The 27,008-nt window shown below is 44.9% G+C and overlaps 1 protein-coding gene across 1 annotated transcript in view; it reads right to left on the bottom strand.

Moving 5' to 3' along the window:
• Positions 1–509: 509 nt before the first annotated feature.
• ptch1 (patched 1) overlaps positions 510–27,008 on the bottom strand; it is a gene marked incomplete at its 3' end in the record, with an annotated part of 63,848 nt that continues 37,349 nt past the window's right edge. The window contains exons 12-18 of the mRNA XM_084176863.1: positions 25,733–25,858; positions 19,288–19,406; positions 16,557–17,190; positions 15,674–15,983; positions 9,135–9,277; positions 3,037–3,220; positions 510–802 (exon numbers count right to left, since the gene is read on the bottom strand). Of these exons, the coding sequence (XP_084032989.1) occupies positions 510–802; positions 3,037–3,220; positions 9,135–9,277; positions 15,674–15,983; positions 16,557–17,190; positions 19,288–19,406; positions 25,733–25,858 (1,809 nt within the window). The remainder of the gene's footprint in view (positions 803–3,036; positions 3,221–9,134; positions 9,278–15,673; positions 15,984–16,556; positions 17,191–19,287; positions 19,407–25,732; positions 25,859–27,008) is intronic.

The raw sequence follows: 27,008 nt of genomic DNA, 5'->3' as shown, positions 1-27,008 counted from the left end.
GGTAACTTGTGTCCTATCCCCATTTATTTGAAGTCAGTGTCTGGGAGAGACAGAGTAGACTAAACAGCACAAGATAAACACTGGGTCGGGACTGGGCTAGAAAAACACACAGCAGCCTGATCTCCTCTCCTCTCCCCATCTCCCCACTCCTCTCCTCAGCTCCCCCTTTCTCCTCTCCTCCCTTCTCTCGCCTCCACTCACCACTGCCCTCCTGTCTCTCCTTTCCACACTCCCACAGCCGCACAGTGCATGGGAGTGGAGGTTTAAAACGGATGGTTTGGAACGTACTGTATTAAGGGAATCTCTTTTTTAGAGGATTTTAATCTTACGGCTTGATGAAATTGACTTTATTTCAAACATACTGATGTATAATATCAACACAAATGCTGCCAATATATCCAATGTAAAAATAATGCAGCTTTAGAATGTGCATTGTGTGTGCCTGCGTGCGTGCATTGTGTCTTTGTGTGTGTGTGTGTGTGTGTGTGTGTGTGTGTGTATATCTCTGTGTGTGTACTCACGATGATACCGGCGGTCCAGGGGTTGAGCAGGAAGAGGGCACAGACGAGGAAGGTGCAGGCTAGCACCACGCTGATGGAGAGCAGCAGCCAGTGTCTGAGGCCTACGTACTGCTCCCAGAAGAGGAAGGGGTAGCCGTTGGGGTAGCTGGGCAGGCCCTGGCGGCTGTAGTTACTGCAGATGGCTCGCACCGACTCGATGGCCTCCACAAACTGGGGGGTCTCGCGGAGCCCGTTGAGGTAGAAGGGAAACTGTGCGTATTCGATGGGCTCGGCCGCAGGAACTAGACAGAGATAGAGAGAGAGAAGTGGGGGGAGGGGGGGGGGGGGTGAAAAGGTGGAAGTATGGTACAGTTCAAACAAGTGCACTATGTTATGTTACAGCTCACTTCGCTTCTTTATAGAAAGTAATTGGGACTGGCTGGTGGGCAGAGCTGATGCTTGGTCCCATGAGCCTTGGTGGGGGACTGGCATGGTGTGTGTGTGTGTGTGTGTGTGTGTGTGTGTGTGTGTGTGTGTGTGTGTGTGCGTGCGTGCGTGCGTGCGTGCGTGCGTGCGTGCGTGCGTGCGTGCGTGCGTGCGTGCGTGCGTGCGTGCGTGCGTGCGTGCGTGCGTGCGTGTGTGTGTGTAGGGGGGGAGGAGGGCTGGTAGGAACAGGGCTCCATTCTCTCCAGTCTCAGCCTAATGATGGGCTATCAGCCCCAGACACACAGCAGAGTGTCAGGCCTGACGTTGATCCGCTGTAATTACAATGTTTGAATCACCACCATTACCCCACCCTCTCTCTCACACACACACGCACACACACAGTCACACTCAAACGTACACACACTCATACCTGTCTGTCAAACAGGGAAAGCCTACACAGTTATGCAGTCAACTATGACACACACCACATTTGATTTGTAGTGACTATTGCAACACTGCCAAAACAGGACTCTCTTCTGTAGGGCACCAGACTTGATCAAACTAACATCATGCTACTCATTTCATTTCATGTGCCCTCTCCTTCACCCACCACACCCCACTACAATATCCATTCCAGATTGTTTCACATAATATTTCTTTTCAAAAACGTACGTTTGATCGAAAACATCCCAAAAATGAGAACCGCAAAGACCCTCTGTGGTGTGTGTGTGTGATCCAGTGCCTGGAGGGTTAAACAGCACCACTTGCTAACATGGTTTGGCCCATTATAATCTCCACTATAAATTTCCATTAGGACTGGGAGTTGGAGCTCTGCCAACATAGCTCTGCTCCAGGGGGTTCCTGCACAGTCAAGCGTTCTACGCTGCTTAGCCAATCACATTTACACTCACTGCTTGTTATCCAATCACATCTCCTCCCTGTAACGCACTTCCTGCTTGTTATCCAATCGTATATCCCACCCAAGCCTTTGCTTGTTAACCAAACCTATTTCTCTTCTGCACAGCACTTTTCTCTCTGTGTGTCTGTGTGTGTGTGGTAAGGAAATGAGAACATGGTGTAGGCAGTGCTGGGGTCACTGAGTTTTAGGAGTGCGTGTGTGTGTGTGTGTGTGTGTGTGTGTGTGTGTGTGTGTGTGTGTGTAATGCCTAGAGGCCTGTGGTGGTAAGAGTTTTCACCACAGGCACAATTAGAGTACCACAGCCTGCTATTCCCCTCAGCACTGCAAGTCGAGCCTTCACACACGCACACACGCACACACGCACACACGCACACACACACACACAGTACAGTACAGTATACTGTAAACCAGGGATCATCAACTAGATTCAGCCACGGGCCGATTTTGTATTGAGCGGATGGTCGGGGAGCCGGAACATAATTTGAAAATAATTTGTGGCGGTCAAATTGACCGCAAGAAGCCCAAACAGATATAATGTTTGACTAAAACATTTATAATTTCAAACCTTGTTTGCATTTGTATATGATCACGTTTCTCTCTATTATGTGTGGGAATAGCCCTACTTGGGAACAGATTTCTTAAATCAAAATCACTTGGAGATGATTTCCTGGTGTTTTTACAGTCTTTTATGTCCAATAATGAAAGTTCTCCCCAAAAATTGCTCAGATAACTTGGGGGGCCAAATAAAACCCAGTTGGGGAACCCTGCTGTAAACAGTCAACTACCTCAGTTAAAACCAGAAAGCAGAGAAGGGTCAGTAACTCCACAGATGGAATAAAACAAACTAAACCATGAAACAGGTACTTTAACATAACTGCAGCTCAAATGTAATAAAGGCGTATGGAATGGAAGTTGAGCAAAAGAGGTCAAATGTAATGCTCAAGGAGAAATTACCCACACAATACTTAGGACACAAAACATAACAAGTACTGAATAAATGTCAACTCTAGAGGTAAAAGAGAAGTTGTTCCTGCACACTTCTTACATTCAGTTCCAATCTGTTTTAATTTAATTGCCAAATCAGTAGGCCAGTGTGCCAAATAATTATTGAGAGCAAATAGCGTATGTCTCATATGATTGGCCATTGAGAGGCGTTTGTGATAGTGAAGTGTGCTGTGATTGGTCACTCACTGCTGAGGCGTGTCTCGGGCATGGAGTCTGTGCGGTCGTGGAGCCACTCCGGGGGGTGTGGCCGTATGTTGGCCTGAGAGGCTGCGTACGCCACCGGGTCATTGCTGACCCACGCCGTCAGGTAGATGTAAAACGCCCCCGGGTTGATGATGCCATCCGCATCCACCAAGCGTTGCCTCGTCAGCTAGAGGGGGAGACAATAGTTAATATTTGAAAAGGAGGATAGAGGGAGAGGGAAAGAGAGGGGTTGGGAGGACGAGGGAGAAAGAAAGAGAGGAGGAGAGGGCAGGAGAGCGATAGTGAGTGATATTGATGGTTACAGATATAACATCTTAATTTGAGCCAGTTTGCTACAGCAGGATAATAGTCATGCAGCAACAGAAAATGTGAATTACTATGTGGATAACAATTAATGGATATACTTTTTGTTAGGGCAAATCATGTCTGACATTTTAAAGTGGAAATTACAAACTTTAGAAGCCTTTATAAACCTTGAATACACTTTCTGCTGTGTAGGAATATTCTCAGCAACAAAAGAGTGATCGAATTAAGATTTACATTTTACATTTTAGTCATTTAGCAGACGCTCTTATCCAGAGCGACTTACAGTTAGTGAGTGCATCCATTATTTAATTTTTCATAGTGGCCCCCCGTGAGAATTAAACCCACAACCCTGGCGTTGCAAACGCCATGCTCTACCAACTGAGCTACATCCCTAAGATCCTACATCTGTAGCAACGGACGGGCATTGTAGAAACGACATGTTGACCCAAAACTTTCTCTATGTGAACCGACCGCAGAAATCCTGTTTATAACCGTGCATGGGCATGAGAAAACGGACCAGCTTTAAAAATAAGCTAAAACTATTTCTCCCTCTCTCCAACCGAAAGAAAGGTAAACAGTCAAACACTGGTGCCTTCTGAAATTTCCCGTACTTCTCGGTGAACTTCCCAGAATTATTAGGCCTACATGGAAAATGGAAAATGTCAAATCAGCTTTCAGGCGGTCACATGTGTTAGTCTCCTGAAAAAATAAAGCATGCAGGTAACATGTTGGGAACAGCCTGCCTCTCCAACAGAACTAGCCAGGAAAGGCTAGCTCACACAGACCTGATACAGCTTGCTACCTCCTAGTCCTCTGAGAGCTAACTAGCTTCCCTCGCTACTTTTTCTCACATTGCTAACTCATTTCCCATGCAGAACTAGCTGGTTACCTCACTTCCACAACATGGCTGGCTAACAGCTACCCTCGCTCCCCCCATGGCTATAGCTGGCTCCCTCCCATGTGAGAGCGGGAAGCCTTAGTAGCTAGCTCCTGAAAGTAACAGCCATTACTGCACACCACTTCAAACTAGCGAGTTATTTTCTCTTACAACTACCTCAATTCCCTAACAGAAGCAGCTAGCTAGCTTCCCCCAGAGCTAACTAGCCTAGTGCTAGCTTCCCCCCTCTCAAGACTCTGAGGGCTGTAGCTCCCTCCCCTGTGAGAGCGGGGGGCCGTAGCTAGCTACCTCCATTACTGCACACCACTCTATGCCACTCGCCCTTCTCAGTACAATAAATCCCTCGTTCACAGAGGCAGGGTTAGGGGTGAGGGGGAGTCCTGGGGGTAGGTAGGGGGGAGGTGTGGAGGGGAGGAGAGGGGGAGAGAAAAATTGCTTGAGTTAGTTAGCGTAACAATAAAAAAATTGGCTGGGGTCCCTGTGTGCGTCTGTGTGCAGTTAACCTCGCTGTTAACACTGAAGGAAATGCCACCCAGCAAATGGAGTAGAGCTATAAAAATAACACAGCATCTGTACAAATGTTGCTCGTGCTTGCTTCTCCTGACCCCTACGGATACCCAGAATGCCCTGCACCACAGTCGGATCCGGACCGAGAAGAAAAGGGCTCTTGATAGCAGTAGCAAAGGCAGCCTCTCTCTCTCTCCCACTTTCCCTTGCTTGCTCCTTTTCCCTCTCCTTTCCACCCTCTTTTGCCTCACTCTCTCTTTCTCTCACCCTTTTGCCCCTCTTTTTCTTTCCCTATCCCTCTCTTTCCCTCATCCTCTCTCTCTCTTTTCTTCTACTCACCTTTTCTTTCTCTCCACTTCACTCTCTCACTCTCTCTCTCTTAGAAACACACACATTGCCAACTTTCATATAATTCCCTTGGCCATAAGGAACGAATGGCCGTCCAGTGCTGGGAGAAATGTTAGCAGAAACACATCAAAGAGAAAATGCCTCCCCAGAAAGCTGTGGTGTGGCATATCAAAATAAAACATCTAGCTTTGCAATTTGCCGGGGTTGGAAAATATCTGTTCTTAATTTGACAGGGAAAAAAATACAGCTACTACTGTACAGTATATGCGTGCACACTTTGACAAAAAAATGTACTCTCTCGCTCTCTCTCACACACACACACGCACACCCGCACACCCGCACACAGTGTTGACTCAAAGACATCACGAGCTTCAGCTCTTCTCCACTCATTGAAAGGGGACACGGCAGCAGAGCACAGAGAAAATAAGAAGATGGAAGAGAGAGAGAGAGAGAGAGAGAGAGTGAGAGAAAGAGTAAGAGAAAGAGAGAGACAAGGAGAGAGAGAGAGAGAGAGAGAGAGAGAGAGAGAGAGAGAGAGAGAGAGAGAGAGAGAGAGTTGAATTCCAGAGGTCTGTCTTGCATTAAGCAGCAGGATACGCAACCACTGTATGTCTTCAAGCTGTCACGGGAAGCCCATGGAGCACGGCTGACGGCCCATCGCACTGCAGCCAGCTCCGCTTCCCTCACAGGCACAGGAAGTGACATCACAGGGCCGCCCGCACACCAGCATGCCTCCCAGGTTGTTTCGTGACATCTATGCCAGTGGTTTACCAACAACCAACTAAAAGCAAAAGCCCATCCAACTAACAGAACAACATCTGTAGCAGACCCACCATTTCGTCGCTTTCTGATGAAAACCTTGTAACTCAATTTTTGCCCACATTTTTTATTTTATTTTATTGAAAGCAGTAACTCCCCTCAATGCACTCTGAAAATTTCATGATTCAAGGACCAAGAAAATGTATTCAAAATAGCTTCTGAAGTTTCATAAGTGTATGTTCATTAACGGTACTTTTTTTCAATTTCCTGAAAAGTTTCTGTTTTGGAGATAAGAGGTTTTCATCAGACAGCGACGATTTGGGAGATACTGCTAGGCTACACTATTAGCCACATAGTGGAGGATCTAGGGTACGCTTCAACGATTCATCACACACACTCACCAACACACACACACATATCTTCAGACTCCAGGGGGCATGATATTGTCATCTATCTTCCTCTGTCTGGCAGCTTACTATTACACCTAGCCCTAACTAGAAACACTGTGAAAGTTATCTGATGCAGAAGGGAACACAAACACATGCACACACACCATGGTTAGAGTTGGGTATCTAGCCTGTAGCTAGCAGCAAATGGGACAAACGGTTTGAATTAAGAGTTAATAGCTTTTTCAGAGGTGGGTTGCAGCCCCGGCGAGGGCTTTAAATTCCTGGGCTTGGTAAAGTCATCAGCAAGAGAGAGAGGGAGAGAGAGAGATAGATGAGAGAGGTAGAGAGAGAGAGAGAGAGAGAGAGAGAGAGAGAGAGAGATAGAGAGATAGAGAGATAGAGAGAGAGAGAGGTAGAGAGAGAGGTAGAGAGAGAGAGAGAGAGCGAGAGAGAGAGAGAGAGAGAGAGAGAGGTAGAGAGAGAGAGAGAGAGCATGTGCGCGAGAGAGAGAGAGAGAGAGAGAGAGAGAGAGAGAGAGAGAGAGAGAGAGAGAGAGAGAGAGAGAGGCCCGTTTATAAGCCGGGTGTGGCTTTCCTCTTTCCTAGGCCCGGCCACAGACCTCGACTCACACGCACACCCACAAAGGACAAAATGGCCTCTGTGACACTCAGTATCCCATTCTCCAAGGCTTAATCAAAATCCAATGTTGTACAATCCTACTGTACCACTGCTACATGCCAGGACAAGAGATGAGAAGGACAGGATAAGAACGCTACAGAGCATCATCAAGCATTCAAATAGTTCTGCGTAAGTCAAATAGGTTCGAGACGTACAGTATCTTCCCTAGGCAGATGTTGACAGGCTTGCTTTGTAGTAATCATCAAATAATAACCTGGTTAAAGTGAACGACTTACGATCCCACACCCACCTGGTTTAGATAAAGGAGTTTTGATCATACTGTACACCCACCTAGTTGACTCACTTTTTTTATATAAATGGGTTGGAGACAAGTCACCAGGTTGAAGTGAATGGGTTTAGCCTGGTTTTAATAAGTGGGTCTCACCAGGCTTTTGCCTGGTAGTAGCCCTTTACACTCGTACCCGTATACTGGTTGAAATTGGCTGATTTCGACACTGATAAGCGCCTAAATTGGAATGCAGTGGCTGTACAGTAACATGCTATACATGACGTCAGAGCTCTGGCTCTGCGCTTCACAGCTCTGTATGGGTTTTGACTGACAGCCGTTATAAACTTGAGCACCGTGCGCGACAAGAAGTTGGCCCCATCCCTCCAGCTAATTGGGCAACTTTGTTAAATGTTTTGTTGTCTGAGTGAGGGAAATGCGGTAAATTACGAGACGTTGAGGATTATAATAAACACCCGTTTACTAAAAGTGCCCTTCACATTTCCATATCATAAAACTCATGTCATATACAGTGTCAATGTTTATGATAACTATGTTTGATGTACAGCTACAAGATGACATGGCGTTATACCTTGGGTTGTCCTGAACAGAATAAGCCTATGTTTGTTGTATTGTGAAGAAAGTTTGCCGCGGACCACGCATCTGAATGCACTCATGGCTCCATTCTATGTGCACCAAAATTACGATCTGCTTCTCTGAATTGGCTTGTGAAAGCCTAACACTGTAAGATCGTATTTTATAATTTAGCTAGTCATGTTGGCAATAGAACAAGCTTTCAAATTATTCCCATTTGACCCAGATTGCGATTTATAATGGACCGTTTTGCGTAAACAACAACAGTAATTGTGTAAAGGCGGGGATGCAGGGCTGTGTTCCAAACTAAACAACTACAAGTGTGCTTGCTCTAGTTCATCAACGGCACAGCTCGTAGAGCTCAAAAAAGCTCTTTATAGTTGAAGACTCTTCTTTGAGTCATAAAAGTGCATTGAAATGACTTAGGAACTGTGCACACTTTGGAGAGGTGTGTGGCCACTTTGAAACACCAGTTAGTCCTCTCACTCATACCCTTGTCATTTTTTTGTCTGATGTTGCACCTACCCCACATTTTCTTATCATGTTACTGAATGTATCCAGAGTATTTTTTGATTTCGTTATCAACAAATGTGGCAAAAAGTACAGTAAATGTAAAACACATCAAATCAACAGTATAATGTTTGGATTCAGTCTTGTGTCAGGTGAACTGTTGTGTTCTCACCTAAAGTCTAATAATTTTCCTATTATCTCCAAACTTCCCTTTTAATTGCTACCATAGTTATGCATATGCTTTCCATATTTCTTCTGTAAGAAACATTTCAATTTAGCCCTGTCCATATAGGCCAATTCCCTCGAGTGTAAAGGATTATTAATAAATGGATCTCACCTGGTTGAAGTGAATGGGTTTAGCCTGGTATTATTAAGTGGGTCTCACCTGGTTGAAGTGAATGGGTTTAGCCTGGTATTATTAAGTGGGTCTCACCTGGTTGAAGTGAATGGGCTTAGCCTGGTATTATTAAGTGGGTCTCACCTGGTTGAAGTGAATGGGTTTAGCCTGGTATTATTAAGTGGGTCTCACCTGGTTGAAGTGAATGGGTTTAGCCTGGTATTATTAAGTGGGTCTCACCTGGTTGAAGTGAATGGGTTTAGCCTGGTATTATTAAGTGGGTCTCACCTGGTTGAAGTGAATGGGCTTAGCCTGGTATTATTAAGTGGGTCTCACCTGGTTGAAGTGAATGGGTTTAGCCTGGTATTATTAAGTGGGTCTCACCTGGTTGAAGTGAATGGGTTTAGCCTGGTATTATTAAGTGGGTCTCACCTGGTTGAAGTGAATGGGTTTAGCCTGGTATTATTAAGTGGGTCTCACCTGGTTGAAGTGAATGGGTTTAGCCTGGTATTATTAAGTGGGTCTCACCTGGTTGAAGTTGATGGGCTTGTCCCTACGTCCGGTCTGTACCAGTAGTTTGTAGGCCAGGATCCCGTCGTCTGAACCGTTCCTGTAGCTGCTCTGTGTGATCCGACCCGCTTCCCAGTCCTGATCAAACGCTGCCTGCAGACCTGTAGATACACAACCACAACACAACCATATCACAACCATAATATAACCATACATCACAACCACACAAAACAACCATTTTTTTATTTAACCAGGTAAGCCAGTTGAGAACAAGTTCTCATTTACAAGAGTTATATATGGAATAAACAAACGAGTGGCGCAGTGGTCTAAGGCACTGCATCGCAGTGCTAGCTGTGCCACTAGAGATCCTGGTTCGAATCCAGGCTCTGTCGTAGCCGGCCGTGACCGGGAAACCCATGGGGCGGCGCACAATTGGCCCAGCGTCGTCCAGGATAGGGGAGGGAATGGCCGGCAGGGATGTAGCTCAGTTGGTAGAGCATGGCGTTTGCAACGCCAGGGTTGTGGGTTCGCTTCCCACAGGTGGCCAGTATGAAAAATAAAAAAATAATGTATGCACTCACTAACTGTAAGTTGCTCTGGATAAGAACGTCTGCTAAACACAATAGAAAAATAGAAAATCTATATACAGTGTGTGCAAATGTAGTAAGTTATGGAGGTAAGGCAATAAATAGGCCATAGTGCAAAATAATTACAATGTATTATTAACACTGGAGTGATAGATATGCAGAAGATGATATGCAAATAGAGATACTGGGGTGCAAATGAGCAAAATAAATAACAATATGAGGTAGTTGGGTGGGCTAATTACAGATGGGCTGTGTACAGGTGTAGTGATCGGTAAGCTGCTCTGACAACTGATGCTTAAAGTTAGTGAGGGAGATAAGAGTCTCCAGCTTCAGAGAATTTTGCAGTTCGTTCCAGTCATTGGCAGCAGAGAACTGGAAGGAATGGCGGCCAAAGGAGGTGTTGGCTTTGGGGATGACCAGTGAGATATACCTGCTGGAGCGCATACTACGGGTGGGTGTTGCTACAGTGGGGAAAAAAAGTATTTAGTCAGCCACCAATTGTGCAAGTTCTCCCACTTAAAAAGATATGAGAGGCCTGTAATTTTCATCATAGGTACACGTCAACTATGACAGACAAATTGAGGAAAAAATATCCAGAAAATCACATTGTAGGATTTTTAATGAATTTATTTGCAAATTATGGTGGAAAATAAGTATTTGGTCACCTACAAACAAGCAAGATTTCTGGCTCTCACAGACCTGTAACTCCTTCTTTAAGAGGCTCCTCTGTCCTCCACTCGTTACCTGTATTAATGGCACCTGTTTGAACTTGCTATCAGTATATAAGACACCTGTCCACAACCTCAAACAGTCACACTCCAAACTCCACTATGGCCAAGACCAAAGAGCTGTCAAAGGACACCAGAAACACAATTGTAGACCTGCACCAGGCTGGGAAGACTGAATCTGCAATAGGTAAGCAGCTTGGTTTGAAGAAATCGACTGTGGGAGCAATTATTAGGAAATGGAAGACATGCAAGACCACTGATAATCTCCCTCGATCTGGGGCTCCACGCAAGATCTCACCCCGTGGGGTCAAAATGATCACAAGAACGGTGAGCAAAAATCCCAGAACTACACGGGGGGACCTAGTGAATGACCTGCAGAGAGCTGGGACCAAAGTAACAAAGCCTACCATCAGTAACACACTACGCCGCCAGGGACTCAAATCCTGCAGTGCCAGACGTGTCCCCCTGCTTAAGCCAGTACATGTCTAGGCCCGTCTGAAGTTTGCTAGAGTGCATTTGGATGATCCAGAAGAGGACTGGGAGAATGTCATATGGTCAGATGAAACCAAAATAGAACTTTTTGGTAAAAACTCAACTCGTCGTGTTTGGAGGACAAAGAATGCTGAGTTGCATCCAAAGAACACCATACCTACTGTGAAGCATGGGGGTGGAAACATCATGCTTTGGGGCTGTTTTTCTGCAAAGGGACCAGGAAGACTGATCCGTGTAAAGGAAAGAATGAATGGGGCCATGTATCGTGAGATTTTGAGTGAAAACCTCCTTCCATCAGCAAGGTCATTGAAGATGAAACGTGGCTGGGTCTTTCAGCATGACAATGATCCCAAACACACTGCCCGGGCAACGAAGGAGTGGCTTCGTAAGAAGCATTTCAAGGTCCTGGAGTGGCCTAGCCAGTCTCCAGATCTCAACCCCATAGAAAATCTTTGGAGGGAGTTGAAAGTCTGTGTTGCCCAGCGACAGCCCCAAAACATCACTGCTCTAGAGGAGATATGCATGGAGGAATGGGCCAAAATACCAGCAACAGTGTGTGAAAACCTTGTGAAGACTTACAGAAAACATTTGACCTGTGTCATTGCCAACAAAGGGTATATAACAAAGTATTGAGAAACTTTTGTTATTGATCAAATACTTATTTTCCACCATCATTTGCAAATAAATTCATAAAAAATCCTACAATGTGATATTCTGGATAATTTTTTCTCATTTTGTCTGTCATAGTTGACGTGTACCTATGATGAAAATTACAGGCCTCTCTCATCTTTTTAAGTGGGAGAACTTGCACAATTGGTGGCTGACTAAATACTTTTTTTCCCCACTGTATGGTGCCCAATGAGCTAAAATAAGGCGGGGTTATGACTAGCAGTGATTTATAGATTACCTGGAGCCAGTGGGTTTGGCAACGAATATGTAGTGAGGGCCAGCCAACGAGAGCGTACAGGTCACAATGGTGGGTAGTATATGGGGCTTTGGTGACAAAACGGATGGCACTGTGATAGACTACATCCAATTTGCTGAGTAGAGTGTTGGAGGCTATTTCGTAAATGACATTGCCGAAGTCAAGGATTGGTAGGATAGTCCGTTTTACGAGGGCATGTTTGGCAGCATGAGTGAAGGAGGCTTTGTTGCGAAATAAGAAGCCGATTCTAGATTTAACTTTGGATTTGAGATGCTTAATGTGAGTCTGGAAGGAGAGTTTACGGTCTAACCAGACACCTGTAGTTGTCCACATATTCTAAGACCCGCCGAGAGTAGTGATTCTAGTCGGGCGGGCGGGTGCAAGCAGCGTTCGATTGAAGAGCATGCATTTAGTTTTATTAGCGTTTAAGAGAAATTGGAGGCTACGGAAGGAGTGTTGTATGGCATTGATGCTCGTTTGGAGGTTTAACACAACCATAACATAATTATACATCACAACACACAAAAAAACCATAACACAACCATAACATAATAAAACATTCACCAAAATAAAAATAACCATAGCATAACCATACATCAAAACATACTACACAGAACACCACTTCGGTCTACGAAAAATTTACTTGAACACACAAAACACATGACCACATCAAAAACTTGAACCACATTCCACACCAAGACCAACAGAACTCTCAACATGTTTCATTCACACTGCAAAACAGGACAACACTCTTTTTTTTTTTTATCTAAAGAAACCTCTACCACACATCCAAAACGGGCCATGTTGTTCACAATGACCTGTGGGCACGACCGCATTCTTCAAGATAACTTCTAAAAGCAGGACCACAAGGCCTTGACCGCACTCTTCAAACAGCGAACAGAGACAGAGCAGCATTCTGTTCCTGGAGCAGAGCACCACAATGGAACACAGCAGTAGCCAGACCATTGTAGAAGTCATTAGAAGCATGACCAATCGGTTTCTAACAGAAACAAACCAAACAGGGCACAACAACATGTGAAGTCTCTCTTCCAGGAGATCACTAAACCTTCCTCCGTGAAGCTCTGGCCTATGGAGATATTGGCTACATATAGACATACAACACAGTAATGGCATCTTCTGTAGAACCCACTCCATTTCGGCTCACGACAACCTCTTTTTGTCTCACAATTACACAGCCCCCAAGACCTCAAACCTGACACACACAACAACAACAACAACAACACCAGCAGGTCTCTCTCTCTCTCTCTCTCTCTCTCTCTCTCTCTCTCTCTCTCTCTCTCTCTCTCTCTCTCTCTCTCTCTCTCTCTCTCTCTCTCTCTCTCTCTCTCTCTCTCTCTGTCTCTGTCTCTGTCTCTGTATGGCTGGGGGTTGTTTGTGTGCTTATGTCTGCTTGAACTTGAATCTCAGCACAAAGCGTTGAATGTGTTAAATCTCTTCCAAATGGTTGCGATGTGAGACTAGTAATCCAGGGCCTGTTAGTCAATGTGTTTCAGTTTTAGCCCCACACACTGAGTGGGATAATGATTGTCTAATTACACACATTTCTCCCCTGCGCACTTTATGAGACCTCACTTAAACGCCTTCTTAAAAGACGTTGGTACATGGTGCATACGGTCTAGTTAGTGCTTTGTATAAGAGAAGGACCAACACAAACTTTTTTTTTTGTTCAAGTAGAACTGGCTGAGAATATATCTCTCTCCCTCTGTTTCTTAACATCTTTCCTTCATGCCCTCTATCTCTACCTCTCAATTACTAATTATTTCATTGCTCTCTCTCTTTTCTGTAGTGTTTCTCTCCTCTTGGCCTCATGCACTCCCCTCTCCGTTCCCCCTGGCCAGTAGCCTGTTTCTGGGATAGTGTTTTGGGTCTCCCTCTGCTCACTGTCTGGGTCCAATTTGTCCAGCCATCTCACTGAGCAATATTAAACACAGATCTCTGTAACCCACCCACTCTGCAGCTCCCTGCCCAGCCACACACACGCACGCCGCACGCCACACATTCAAGCACACACATACATACGTATGCAAGCGCGGATGCAGATAAATACACACGTAAATGTACAAGCACTTCAACCCGCACTCATCCCCAGCGCTGTCTAGTTGTTGTTTACAGGCCTAGGTCTACATGATTCATGTTGCTGGAAAACAACCGGCGCTAATGAGGATGACTGTAGAATATGACAACTAAAAAGTGTACGGTGCAAGCCTGTGTGTTTGTATGCATGTACAGTGCATTCGGAAAGTATTCAGACCCCTTGACTTTTTCCACATTTTGTGACGTTGCAGCCTTATTCTAAAATGGATTCAATAGTTTTTTTCTCTACTCATCAATCTACACACAATAACCTATAATGACAAAGCAAAAACAGTTTTTTTGACATTTTTGTAAAACTGAAATAACACATTTATATAAGTATTCAGACCCTTTACTCAGTACTTTGTTGAAGCACCTTTGGCAGCGATTACAGCCTTGAGTCTTCTTGGGTATGACGCTACAAGCTTGGCACACCTGTTTTGGGGAGTTTCTCCCATTCTTCTCTGCAGATCCTCTCAAGCTCGGTCAGGTTGGATGGGGAGTGTCACTACACAGCTATTTTCAGGTCTCTCCAGAGATGTTCGATCGGGTTCCAGTCCGGGCTCTGGCTGGGCCACTCAAGGAATTTCAGAGACTTGTCCCGAAGCCACTTCTGCGTTGTCTTGGCTGGTTGCTTAGGATCATTGTCCTGTTGGAAGGTGAACCTTCGCCCCAGGCTGAGGTCCTGAGCGCTCTGGAGCAGGTTTTCATCAAGGATATCTCTGTACTTTTCTCTGTTCATCTTTCCCTCGATCCTGACTAGTCTCCCAGTCCCTGCCGCTGAAAAACATACCCACAGCATGATGCTGCCACCACCATGGTTTCCTCCAGACGTGACGCTTGGCATTCAGGCCAAAGAGTTCAATCTTGGTTTCATCAGACCAGAGAATCTTGTTTCTCATGGTCTGAGAGTCCTTTAGGTGCCTTTTGGCAAACTCCAAGTGGGCTGTTATGTGTCTTTTACTGAGGAGTGGCTTCCGTCTGGCACACTACCATAAAGGCCTGATTGGTGGAGTGCTGCAGAGATGGTTGTCCTTCTGGAAGGTTCTCCCATCTCCACAGAGGAACTCTAGAGCTCTGTCAGAGTGACCATTGGGTTCTTTGTCACCTCCCTGACCAAGGCCCTTCTCCCCGATTGCTCAGTTTGGCCGGGCAGCAAGCTCTAGGAAGAGTCTTGGTGGTTCCAAACTTCTTCCATTTAAGAATGATGGAGGCCACTGTGTTCTTGGGGACCTTCAATGCTGCAGAAATGTTTTGGTACGCTTCCCCAGATCTGTGCCTCGACACAATCCTATCTCGGAGTTCTACGGACAATTCCTTCGACCTCAAAAAGTATTTGCTCTGACATGCACTGTCAACTGTGGGACCTTATATAGACAGGTGTGTGCCTTTCCAATTCATGTCCAATCAATTACATTTACCACAGGTGGACTCCAATCAAGTTGTAGAAACATCTCAAGAATGATCAATGGAAACAGGATGCACCTGAGCTCAATTTCGAGTCTCATAGCAAAGGGTCTGAATACTTATGTAAATAAGGTATTTCTGTTTTTTGTTTGTAATAAATTTGAAAACATTTCTAAAAATCTGTTTTCATTTTGTCATTATGAGGCATTTTATTTTATTTAAATCCATTTTAGAATAAGGCTGTAAAATCAAAAAAATTGGAAAAAGTGAAAGGGTCTGAATACTTTCTGAATGCACTGTATATATGTACTGTATATGCCTCACCTTGCAGCCAGTCCCTGAAGTAGTGGAGCCACATGAGTGGCAGCTGGCCGTTGTCCTCCCTCAGTACGTAGCGGACCGTGTTGAAGCGGCCGTGCAGCTGGTAGAGCAGGGGCTGGGCCTGGGAGTACTCCGCCCGCTGGGTCACCACGTACATGTTGTAGAAGGAGAAGAACTTGAACTGGGCCCCGATGAAGTCGTACTCGCTGGTCTCCCTGGGAACGATGTCGGTCAGCTCCAGCCCATCCCGTACCCGTGTGGTCCCGTACAGACTGACCCCCAGCAGGACCAGGAACAGCAGGATGACTACCACCTGAAGAAAGGGAGGGAAGGAGGGAGGAGGGGGGAGAGAGGGAGATAAGTACACACTACACCAAACATGGGTGGTCCTTTACAGACTGAAACCCAACGACCACAGAAACATCCCATGTTCCAAAGTGAACTAGAGAGGAGTGTTGAGATGGGCCCTTTTCAAAAGAAGTGTACTATATAGGGAATAGGGTGCCATTTGGGACGCAGGCTAGAGCACTTAACGACCACTATCAGGACCTGTTTTACTATCCCAGTTTAGTCACCCATCTCAACACTCCAGCCAGCTTAATGTACTGTCTTTCTGACCACAGAATGAGTCAGTCAGGTCAGGAGGTCAGGTTAAGGGCCCACCCAGGAGAGAACACAGAAATATTTGGAATCAGATGCTGACCACAGACTGAAGGCCAGGTCTAGCTCTGCTCTATGAGATATGACTACTAGAACGTACTCTAACTTACTACTGAAGCTCTGTGGTTAGATAGCTCTGACTCAGCAGGCTCTGAGAGTTAGCCACCGCTAGGGAGGAACACACACACGCACACACACACACACACAGGGAGACAGACAGACTGACCTTGGTGGTGGGCTGCAGTAGGAAGGGGGCGTAGTGTTTCTCTGCGAAGGAAGCCAGGGTCCATCGTGAGCAGGGGGGCTCTAGACAGCGCAGCCCCAGAGAGGCCTCTCCAAACTGGGACAGCAGATCCCTGGTGGAGCTGGCACTTTCCCCTGACACACACACCCCCTCCCCCACCTGGGGGGAGAACGGGGGGACACCAGAGGAGGACGGGGGAGGAGGAGGGAACGGGACTGAGCCGGAACCACGTCTACCATTGTTGTTGTTCAGGTTGCCGTGACTACTGCTACTCCCACTCCGGCTGTGATGGTTGCTATGGTGGTTGTTGTTGCCATGACCACCGTGACTGGCATTGGGGTTGTTGGCGGGGCCGGTGGCTGCGGGTGTAAACGGTTGTACAGAGATCTGGGACCTGGGTTCGGCCGTAGTATAGAAGGCCTGAGTCCTGGGGTCGTACTCTGTCCTCAGCTGGACAGTAGACTGCATGGTGATCTGAGTCTGCTGGGAGAAACCATGGCTGCTGTAGGAGGGAGGGGGGGTGCGGTAGGAGGTAGGAGGGGGGCTGTAGCGGCTGCCGTCCGCTCCTTCCAGGTAGGCCTGGGGCTCGATCTGGATCACTCTGTTAGCACACGGGCTGGAGAGACACAGACAGACAGAGAGTTAGTACACAGGCTGGAGACAGACAGACAGACAGACAGACAGACAGACAGACAGACAGACAGACAGACAGCACTGGGGCTGGAGATGTTTGGTATATGTGCGTGTGTGTAATTCTGTGAGTTTATTGAATGTGTGCCTCTGTCAGTGTTATGGAGCTGAACATGCACAGACAGGCAGGTGATGTTTAATAGAGAGAAGGATAAACAGACAGACAGACAGCACACTCTAAACAGTAATTAAAGGATCAGTGAGGGGAGTTGAGGTAGAGATACACTCATCTGTAATCACATGGAAAAATATGACACATATCACACCTTTAATAACCACAGGGTGGGAAGAGATATACAGTGTGTGTGTGTGTGTATATATGTACAGTATACAGTGCCTTGCAAAAGTATTCATCCACCTTGGCGTTTTTCCTATTTTGTTGCATTACAACCTGTAATTTAAATGGATTTTTATTTGGATTTCATGTAATGGACATACACAAAATAGTACAAATTGGTGAAGTGAAATTAAAAAAATAACTTGCTTCAAAAAATTCTAACAAATAAATAACGGAAAAGTGGTGCGTGCATATGTATTCACCTCCTTTGCTATGAAGCCCCTAAATAAGATCTGGTGCAACCAATTACCTTCAGAAGTCACATAATTAGTTAAATAAAGTCCAGCTGTGTGCAATCTAAGTGTCATATGATCTGTCACATGATCTCAGTATATATATACACCTGTTCTGAATGGCCCCAGAGTCTGCAACACCACTAAGCAAGGGGCACCACCAAGCAAGCGGCACCATGAAGACCAAGGAGCTCTCCAAACAGGTCAGGAACAAAGTTGTGGAGAAGTACAGATCAGGGTTGTGTTATAAAAAAATATCTGAAACTTTGAACATCCCATGGAGCACCATTAAATCCATTATTTAAAAATGGAAAGAATATGGCACCACAACAAACCTGCCAAGAGAGGGCCGCCCACCAAAACTCACGGACCAGGCAAGGAGGGCATTAATCAGAGAGGCAACCAAGAGACCAAAGATAACCCTGAAGGAGCTGCAAAGCTCCACAGCGGAGATTGGAGTATCTGTCCATAGGACCACTTTAAGCCATACACTCCCCAGAGCTGAGCTTTACGGAAGAGTGGCCAGAAAAAAGCCATTGCTTAAAGAAAAACATAAGAAAACACGTTTGGTGTTTGCCAAAAGGCATGTGGGAGACTCCCCAAACATATGGAAGAAAGTACTCTGGTCAACCTGGACTAAAATTGAGCTTTTTGGCCATCAAGGAAAACGCTATGTCTGGCACAAACCCAACACCTCTCATCACTCCGAGAACACCATCCCCACAGTGAAGCATGGTGGTGGCAGCATCATGCTGTGGGGATGTTTTTCATCGGCAGGGACTCGGAAACTGGTCAGAATTGAAGGAATGATGGATGGTGCTAAATACAGGGAAATTCTTGAGGGAAACCTGTTTCAGTTTTTCAGAGATTTGAGACTGGGACGGAGGTTCACCTTCCAGCAGGACAATGACCCTAAGCATACTGCTAAAGCAACACTTGAGTGGTTTAAGGGGAAACATTTAAATGTATTGGAATGGCCTAGTCAAAGCCTAGATCTCAATCCAATTGAGAATTTGTGGTATGACTTAAAGATTGCTGTACACCAGCGGAACCCATCCAACTTGAAGGAGCTGGAGCAGTGTTGCCTTGAAGAATGGGCAAAAATCCCAGTGGCTAGATGTGCCAAGCTTATAGAGACATACCCCAAGAGACTTGAAGCTGTAATTGCTGCAAAAGGTGGCTCTACAAAGTATTGACTTTGGGGGGGTGAATAGTTATGCACACTCAAGTTTTCTGTTTTTTTTTGTCTTATTTCTTGTTTGTTTGACCCAAAAAATATTTTGCATCTTCAAAGTGGTAGGCATGTTGTGTAAATCAAATGATACAAACCCCCAAAAAATCAATTTTAATTGCAGGTTGTAAGGCAACAAAACAGGAAAAATGCCAAGGGGGGTGAATACTTTCGCAAGCCACTGTATGTGTGTGTGTGTGTTTCTGTGTGTGTGTGTGTTACCTGTAGAAGCAGCAGAAGATGTCAAAGCGGCGGTCCTCTCTGCGATAGAGGTCCATACTGAGGATGGCAGGGAAGATGAGCAGCACCATGGCAAAGTTAAACACCACCACCACCGCAGCCTAGTCAGGGGAGAACACACACAGGGAACAATTGGTTAGCTTATCAGGCTGCCATGAGTTGGGAGGGGGTAGTTTATAGAGTTTAAATACAATTTTGTTTAGAAGTAATAACTAGTGATTCCAGGCTACTGGTAAAAACAGCTGCAAGATATGTGCTTTTTCTCCACGACCAAAACATGATGACATTCTATTTTTAGCTGATATGGGAGTGAATACATTGAAGCAGCATATCAAACTGGGATAATGTTGTAGGTTACACTGGTGGGATAATGTTGTAGGTTACACCAGCAAGTGTAAGAACATTTGCCAGGGCATATTGTTTAATTATGAATCTGATTATTTCCCATGGCAATGTGGGAAGCTAATCAACTTCAAAATCACTTAAACTTCAAGATTGCTGTCTTGGTTTAGCTTGGCATTAAATAAGCAGCCTATTTTGCATTGATAACCAAACATAATCTTAGCGACTGTTCAAACAATAAACCCAACAACATTGTAGCCTTATAGAATGCCCCCAAAATGTAAGTGATTATTATTCTAGGTTAAAACAGATAGCCATGTGCTTTTTTTCTCCTTGACAAAAAATATTTTTTGCTGATATGGGAGAAAATACATTGAAGCAGCATATCAAATGAGGATAATGTTGTAGGTTACACTGGCGGGATAATGTTGTAGGTTACACTGGCAAGTATAAGAATATTTGCCAGGGCATACTGTACCTCTAACGGTCGCCCCAGCATGAGTTGTTTTATGCACGTGATGTCAGAATGCACTCACTGTTCCAAATTGTGACTGTTACGCAAAAGAACAGTTAACACGCGCTGCCTGCTAATTATCTATAGGCTATGTTTCAACTTGTCAATTTCAAATGATTTTCTAACAAGTTGTATTTTCTAACAACAGTTTGAATTGAGGTGTGTTCTGCCTTCTCAATAATTCACATAGAAGTAGCCCATTTCAGTGTTGCGGACAATTTATGTTTGAGGCTTTACTGAACCGGAAAAACTTCCCTCTTCAAGGAGAGCCCGTCCCCATTTTTTCCACACTTCAAGTGTGCAGACATTTGCCTTTGGACATGTGTAAGTTCCTATCAAAGTTAGTGCCTTATTTTCTGTATATTGTGATGTTGTTTCTACTGTAGCATACAGTACCAGTTAAAAGTTTGGACGCACCTACTCATTCCAGTGTTTTTCTTTATTTTTACTTTTTCTACATTGTAGAATAATAGTGAAGACATCAAAACGATGAAATAACACATATGGAATCATATAGTAACCAAAAAAGTCTTAAACAAATCAAAATATATTTTATATTTGAGATTCTTCAAATATCCACCCTTTGCCTTGATGACAGCTTTGCACACCCTTGGCATTCTCTCAACTAGCTTCATGAGGTAGTCACCTGGAATGCATTTCAATTAACAGGTGTGCCTTCTTAAAAGTTAATTATTTCCTTCTTAATGCGTTTGAGCCAATCAGTTGTGTTGTGACAAGGTAGGAGTGGTATACAGAAGATAACCCTATTTGGTAAAAGACCAAGTCCATATTATGGCAAGAACAGCTCAAATAAGCAAAGAGAAACCACAGTCCATCATTACTTTAAGACACGAAGGTCAGTCAATCCAGAAAATTTCAAGAACTTTGAAAGTTTCTTCAAGTGCAGTCGCAAAAACCATCAAGCACTATGACGAAACCACCACATGAAAGGAAGAAGGCCAACTTACAGAAGAGGAACTTTTTGAGGCAATTAAAGTCTGGAAAAACACCAGGTCTTGATGGTATACCAGTAGATGTATATCAGACCTGTTTTGATGTACTCAAAGATCCATTATTAGCATGTTTGAATTACTCATATAAAAATGGTAGACTTTCAGGTACTCAACAAGAAGGTCTGATTTCATTACTACTAAAACAGGACCCAGGTGGTAAGTATAAAGATCCAGTCCATTTAAAAAACTGGAGGCCTCTTACACTTCAATGTTGTGATGCGATAAACCTGGCAAAATGCATAGCACATGGAATAAAAAAGGTTTTACCAGATATTGTTCATCCTGATCAGACAGGTTTTTTACATGGACGATACAGTGGGGAAAAAAAGTATTTAGTCAGCCACCAATTGTGCAAGTTCTCCCACTTAAAAAGATGAGAGAGGCCTGTAATTTTCATCATAGGTACACGTCAACTATGACAGAAAAAATGAGAAAAAGAATTCCAGAAAATCACATTGTAGGATTTTTAATGAATTTATTTGCAAATGATGGTGGAAAATAAGTATTTGGTCAATAACAAAAGTTTCTCAATACTTTGTTATATACCCTTTGTTGGCAATGACACAGGTCAAACGTTTTCTGTATGTCTTCACAAGGTTTTCACACACTGTTGCTGGTATTTTGGCCCATTCCTCCATGCAGATCTCCTCTAGAGCAGTGATGTTTTGGGGCTGTCGCTGGGCAACACGGACTTTCAACTCCCTCCAAAGATTTTCTATGGGGTTGAGATCTGGAGACTGGCTAGGCCACTCCAGGACCTTGAAATGCTTCTTACGAAGCCACTCCTTCGTTGCCCGGGCGGTGTGTTTGGGATCATTGTCATGCTGAAAGACCCAGCCACGTTTCATCTTCAATGCCCTTGCTGATGGAAGGAGGTTTTCACTCAAAATCTCACGATACATGGCCCCATTCATTCTTTCCTTTACACAGATCAGTCGTCCTGGTCCCTTTGCAGAAAAACAGCCCCAAAGCATGATGTTTCCACCCCCATGCTTCACAGTAGGTATGGTGTTCTTTGGATGCAACTCAGCATTCTTTGTCCTCCAAACACGACGAGTTGAGTTTTTACCAAAAAGTTCTATTTTGGTTTCATCTGACCATATGACATTCTCCCAATCCTCTTCTGGATCATCCAAATGCACTCTAGCAAACTTCAGATGGGCCTGGACATGTACTGGCTTAAGCAGGGGGACACGTCTGGCACTGCAGGATTTGAGTCCCTGGCGGCGTAGTGTGTTACTGATGGTAGGCTTTGTTACTTTGGTCCCAGCTCTCTGCAGGTCATTCACTAGGTCCCCCCGTGTGGTTCTGGGATTTTTGCTCACCGTTCTTGTGATCATTTTGACCCCACGGGGTGAGATCTTGCGTGGAGCCCCAGATCGAGGGAGATTATCAGTGGTCTTGTATGTCTTCCATTTCCTAATAATTGCTCCCACAGTTGATTTCTTCAAACCAAGCTGCTTACCTATTGCAGATTCAGTCTTCCCAGCCTGGTGCAGGTCTACAATTTTGTTTCTGGTGTCCTTTGACAGCTCTTTGGTCTTGGCCATAGTGGAGTTTGGAGTGTGACTGTTTGAGGTTGTGGACAGGTGTCTTTTATACTGATAACAAGTTCAAACAGGTGCCATTAATACAGGTAACGAGTGGAGGACAGAGGAGCCTCTTAAAGAAGAAGTTACAGGTCTGTGAGAGCCAGAAATCTTGCTTGTTTGTAGGTGACCAAATACTTATTTTCCACCATAATTTGCAAATAAATTCATAAAAAATCCTACAATGTGATTTTCTGGATATTTTTTTCTCAATTTGTCTGTCATAGTTGACGTGTACCTATGATGAAAATTACAGGCCTCTCTCATATTTTTAAGTGGGAGAACATGCACAATTGGTGGCTGACTAAATACTTTTTCCCCCACTGTATATGGCACATGGAAACCAAACGAGGGTGGTCTATGGTGATAGGTGGGATGGGCTGAGAGTGGCTGAGGGGTGGGATTAAAGAGCTTTTGTTCAGTAATGTATTATTGTTATGTGATTGCTTGCTCCCGAATAGAGCAGCGGTCTAAGGCACTGCATCTCAGTGCTTGAGGCGTCAATACAGACCCCCTGGTTCGATTCCAGGCTGTATCACAACCGGCCGTGATTGGGAGTCCCATAGGGCGGCGCACAATTGGCCCAGTGTCGTCCGGTGTAGGCTGTCATTGTAAATAAGAATTTGTTCTTAACTGACTTGCCTAGTTAAATAAAGGTTAAAAAAAAAAGATATATATATAAAAGTACCATGTATGTAAAATGTGTATGCAAAATGTGTATGCAAAATGTGTATGTCAAATGTATATGTCAAATGTCTACGTAAAATGTTTGTATATGTCGCAGAAAAGCTGTAAAAGATGTGTCCTCCGAAGAGGTGGATGGGTTAAAGAAAAAAGGAAAATAAAGAAGAAGAAAAAAAGCGTGTGAGTGTGTAAGAGGAGAACTTGAGAGAAAATAAAATGAGCGAGAGAGAGAGAGAGAGAGAGAGTAGTCTGTAGTTCTTAGAGGCGTAGAGAGTAGAGGGTGGGGGTTGGGGTTAGGCTGGGGCCCTGCCCAGAGTACAATCTGGATCCTGTGTAGCTGCCAGACCACTGAACACACACACACACACCACACACACACACACACACACACACACACACACACACACACACACACACACAGACACACAGGCACACACACTAAGTCCTGTGTTTGTGCCAGGCCACCCAAGGAGACAGAGGCCTGCAGGGCTTGAGGTGATGAACAGGCGCTAGGGCTCACAGACAACACACAACCCTACACACTCTCACACACACACACACACATTTACACGCTCTCACTACTGCCAGTTTACAGCAACCTATTCCCTCCCACTGTAGCAACGCCTTAACACACACACCGCTCCCCCTCTCTCATTCCTTACCTCACTGTAAAGTCTCAATTCCATACACAACACAAGAAAGAGAGAAAAGGGAGAGAGAGAGAAAAGGGAGAGAGAGGAGCGAGGGTGAGGGGGGAGGAGAGAGGAGCGAGGGTGAGGGGGGAGGAGAGAGGAGCGAGGGTGAGGGAGAAAGACAAGAATACATAGATTCCTAGTCTGACCCACAAACACATCACATTTCTTGGCTTTTCCTAATGAAATCCAAACATTACTCCGATGGCACCTCTAAACACACACGCCAGGTGTGGCCAATGGCTGACCCCAGTAAAGATACTGGAGCTTTAGTGTGAGTTATCTCTATCTCTTTATCTAGCTCAGATCCACACTCTTTTGTTTCTTCCAGACTGGAGGAGGGGAGGAAATGGAGAGATGTGATAAAGAGAGAGAAAAAAGAGAGATGAATCCCTCTCTTCCAGAGAGGAGTAGACTGGAGGAAGTCGTTAATGCTGATAAAGACAAGAATGTGCTTTCAGACACACACACACACAAACACGCAAACACTCCCACGCATGCCTGCACACACACACACACACACACACACTCCCACACACGCCTGCACACACACACACCTCCATGTATGGTATTTGTCTGTGATGTGTGTGCGTGTGTTCTGGTTCTATCAGACCTTTGGGGTAAGTAGAGCATGTTTGACAGACCCCTGTACTAAAGCCATCTGTCCACACATACTAATATTGGCTTCACTGTGAAAGAAGAGTTACGTCTCGCCTGTATCAGGAGAGAGTGAGAGGAGGGGTTGCGTGTAAAGGAGAGTATGTGTGTGTGAGTTGTGTACGTCAGACATATCTGTGGTATGTGTAGCGTGCAGCTGGGCTTGTTGTCAGGGCAATGGCACATGAACTCAGCCACCTCTTCCTTGGTCCAGAGGTCAAACAGCAGTGTGTGTGTGTGTCAAGGTATTCCACCACACACACAGATGAGAGGGAGAGAGAGTGGAAGCAGACAGATAGACAGACATGTAGATGAGGAGAGAGCATGACTGATCTCTCTAACCCCCAGCATTTCCTAACTGTTTCCTCTGTCACTCTCTCTCTCTCTCTCCCCCCCCCTCCCCTCCTCTATCTCTTAGTGGTGTGATGACATCACTAATTAATGACAGATCTGAGTCAAGTCAGGACATGGATTGGGTTACGTGGACCTCAGCCACATTCGGGACAGATATTGGGCCCACCACAAATCGTATTTTTTGTTGCCACATGCGCCGAATACAATAGGTGTAGTCCTTAGAGTGAAATGGTTACTTACCCGCCCTTAACCAACAATGCAGTTCAAGAAATAGAGTTAAGAAAATATTTACTAAATAAACTAAAGTAAAAAATAAATAAAATAAAAAGTAACACATTAAAATAACAATAACGAGGCTATATACAGGGGGTACCGGTCCCCCTGTAGTGGGGCTAGGGATACACACACACACGGCCTCACTCACTCACTTTCAGTTTGATTGAGTAAATCAATAAAAAGCGCCTCGAGAAATCTGGGGCCAATGAAGGCTGATGAATTAGGACTGTTAGAGGGAAGGCCCCCACACAAGCACACACACACACTCACACACACACTCACACACACACACACACACACAGGTACCTGCAGAGAGAAGGCTCGTAGGGCAGGTATAGGGATGAGAGCTGCCATGAAGAAAGCAGTGACGTTACTGATAGAGGTGAGAGCTACACTTGCTCCTGTCCTCTTCAAACACTCCCCCGTACGGTCCTACAGACACAGATAGAGAGAGAGAGAGAGAGAAATCCATTAGAATTTTCCACCTGTTTAGATACAAAACACAACGCATTGTAAGAGGATACATCATGACACAAATTATATGACAGTAGAATTTATGAAAAAGAATAGTGAGGGAGGGAGGGAGGGAGATACCAACAACTTCCTACTTGACCTAAAGGCAAATGTTTGATTGGATTAGGATATATGACAGGGTAATTACAGTGAAAAAAGTATTTGATCCCCTGCTGATTTTGTACGTTTGCCCACTGACAAAGAAATGATCAGTCTATAATTTTAATGGTAGGTTTATTTGAACAGTGAGAGACAGCATAACAACAAAAAAATCCAGAAAAACGCATGTCAAAAATGTTATAAATTGATTTGCATTTTAATGAGGGAAATAAGTATTTGACCCCCTCTCAATCAGAAAGATTTCTGGCTCCCAGGTGTCTTTTATACAGGTAACGAGCTGAGATTAGGAGCCCACTCTTAAAGGGAGTGCTCCTAATCTCAGTTTGTTACCTGTATAAAAGACACCTGTCCACAGAAGCAATCAATCAATCAGATTCCAAACTCTCCACCATGGCCAAGACCAAAGAGCTCTCCAAGGAGTTTGGTGAGAAGGTGACAGCAGTTGGTGCGATTATTCGCAAATGGAAGAAACACAAAAGAACTGTCAATCTCCCTCGGCCTGGGGCTCCATGCAAGATCTCACCTCGTGGAGTTGCAATGATCATGAGAACGATGAGGAATCAGCACAGAACTACCCGGGAGGATCTTGTCAATGATCTCAAGGCAGCTGGGACCATAGTCACCAAGTAAACAATTGGTAACACACTACGCCGTGAAGGACTGAAATCCTGCAGCGCCCGCAAGGTCCCCATGCTCAAGAAAGCACATATACAGGCCCGTCTGAAGTTTGCCAACGAACATCTGAATGATTCAGAGGAGAACTGGGTGAAAGTGTTGTGGTCAGATGAGACCAAAATCGAGCTCTTTGGCATCAACTCAACTCGCCGTGTTTGGAGGAGGAGGAATGCTGCCTATGACCCCAAGAAAACCATCCCCACCGTCAAACATGGAGGTGGAAACATTATGCTTTGGGGGTGTTTTTCTGCTAAGGGGACAGGACAACTTCACC

Source organism: Coregonus lavaretus (assembly GCF_964263955.1).
Source record: "Coregonus lavaretus genome assembly, chromosome: 14".
NCBI lineage: Eukaryota > Metazoa > Chordata > Actinopteri > Salmoniformes > Salmonidae > Coregonus > Coregonus lavaretus.
Note: the sequence above shows the minus strand (reverse complement) of the source record. Positions and strands in the feature narration are given on the sequence as shown.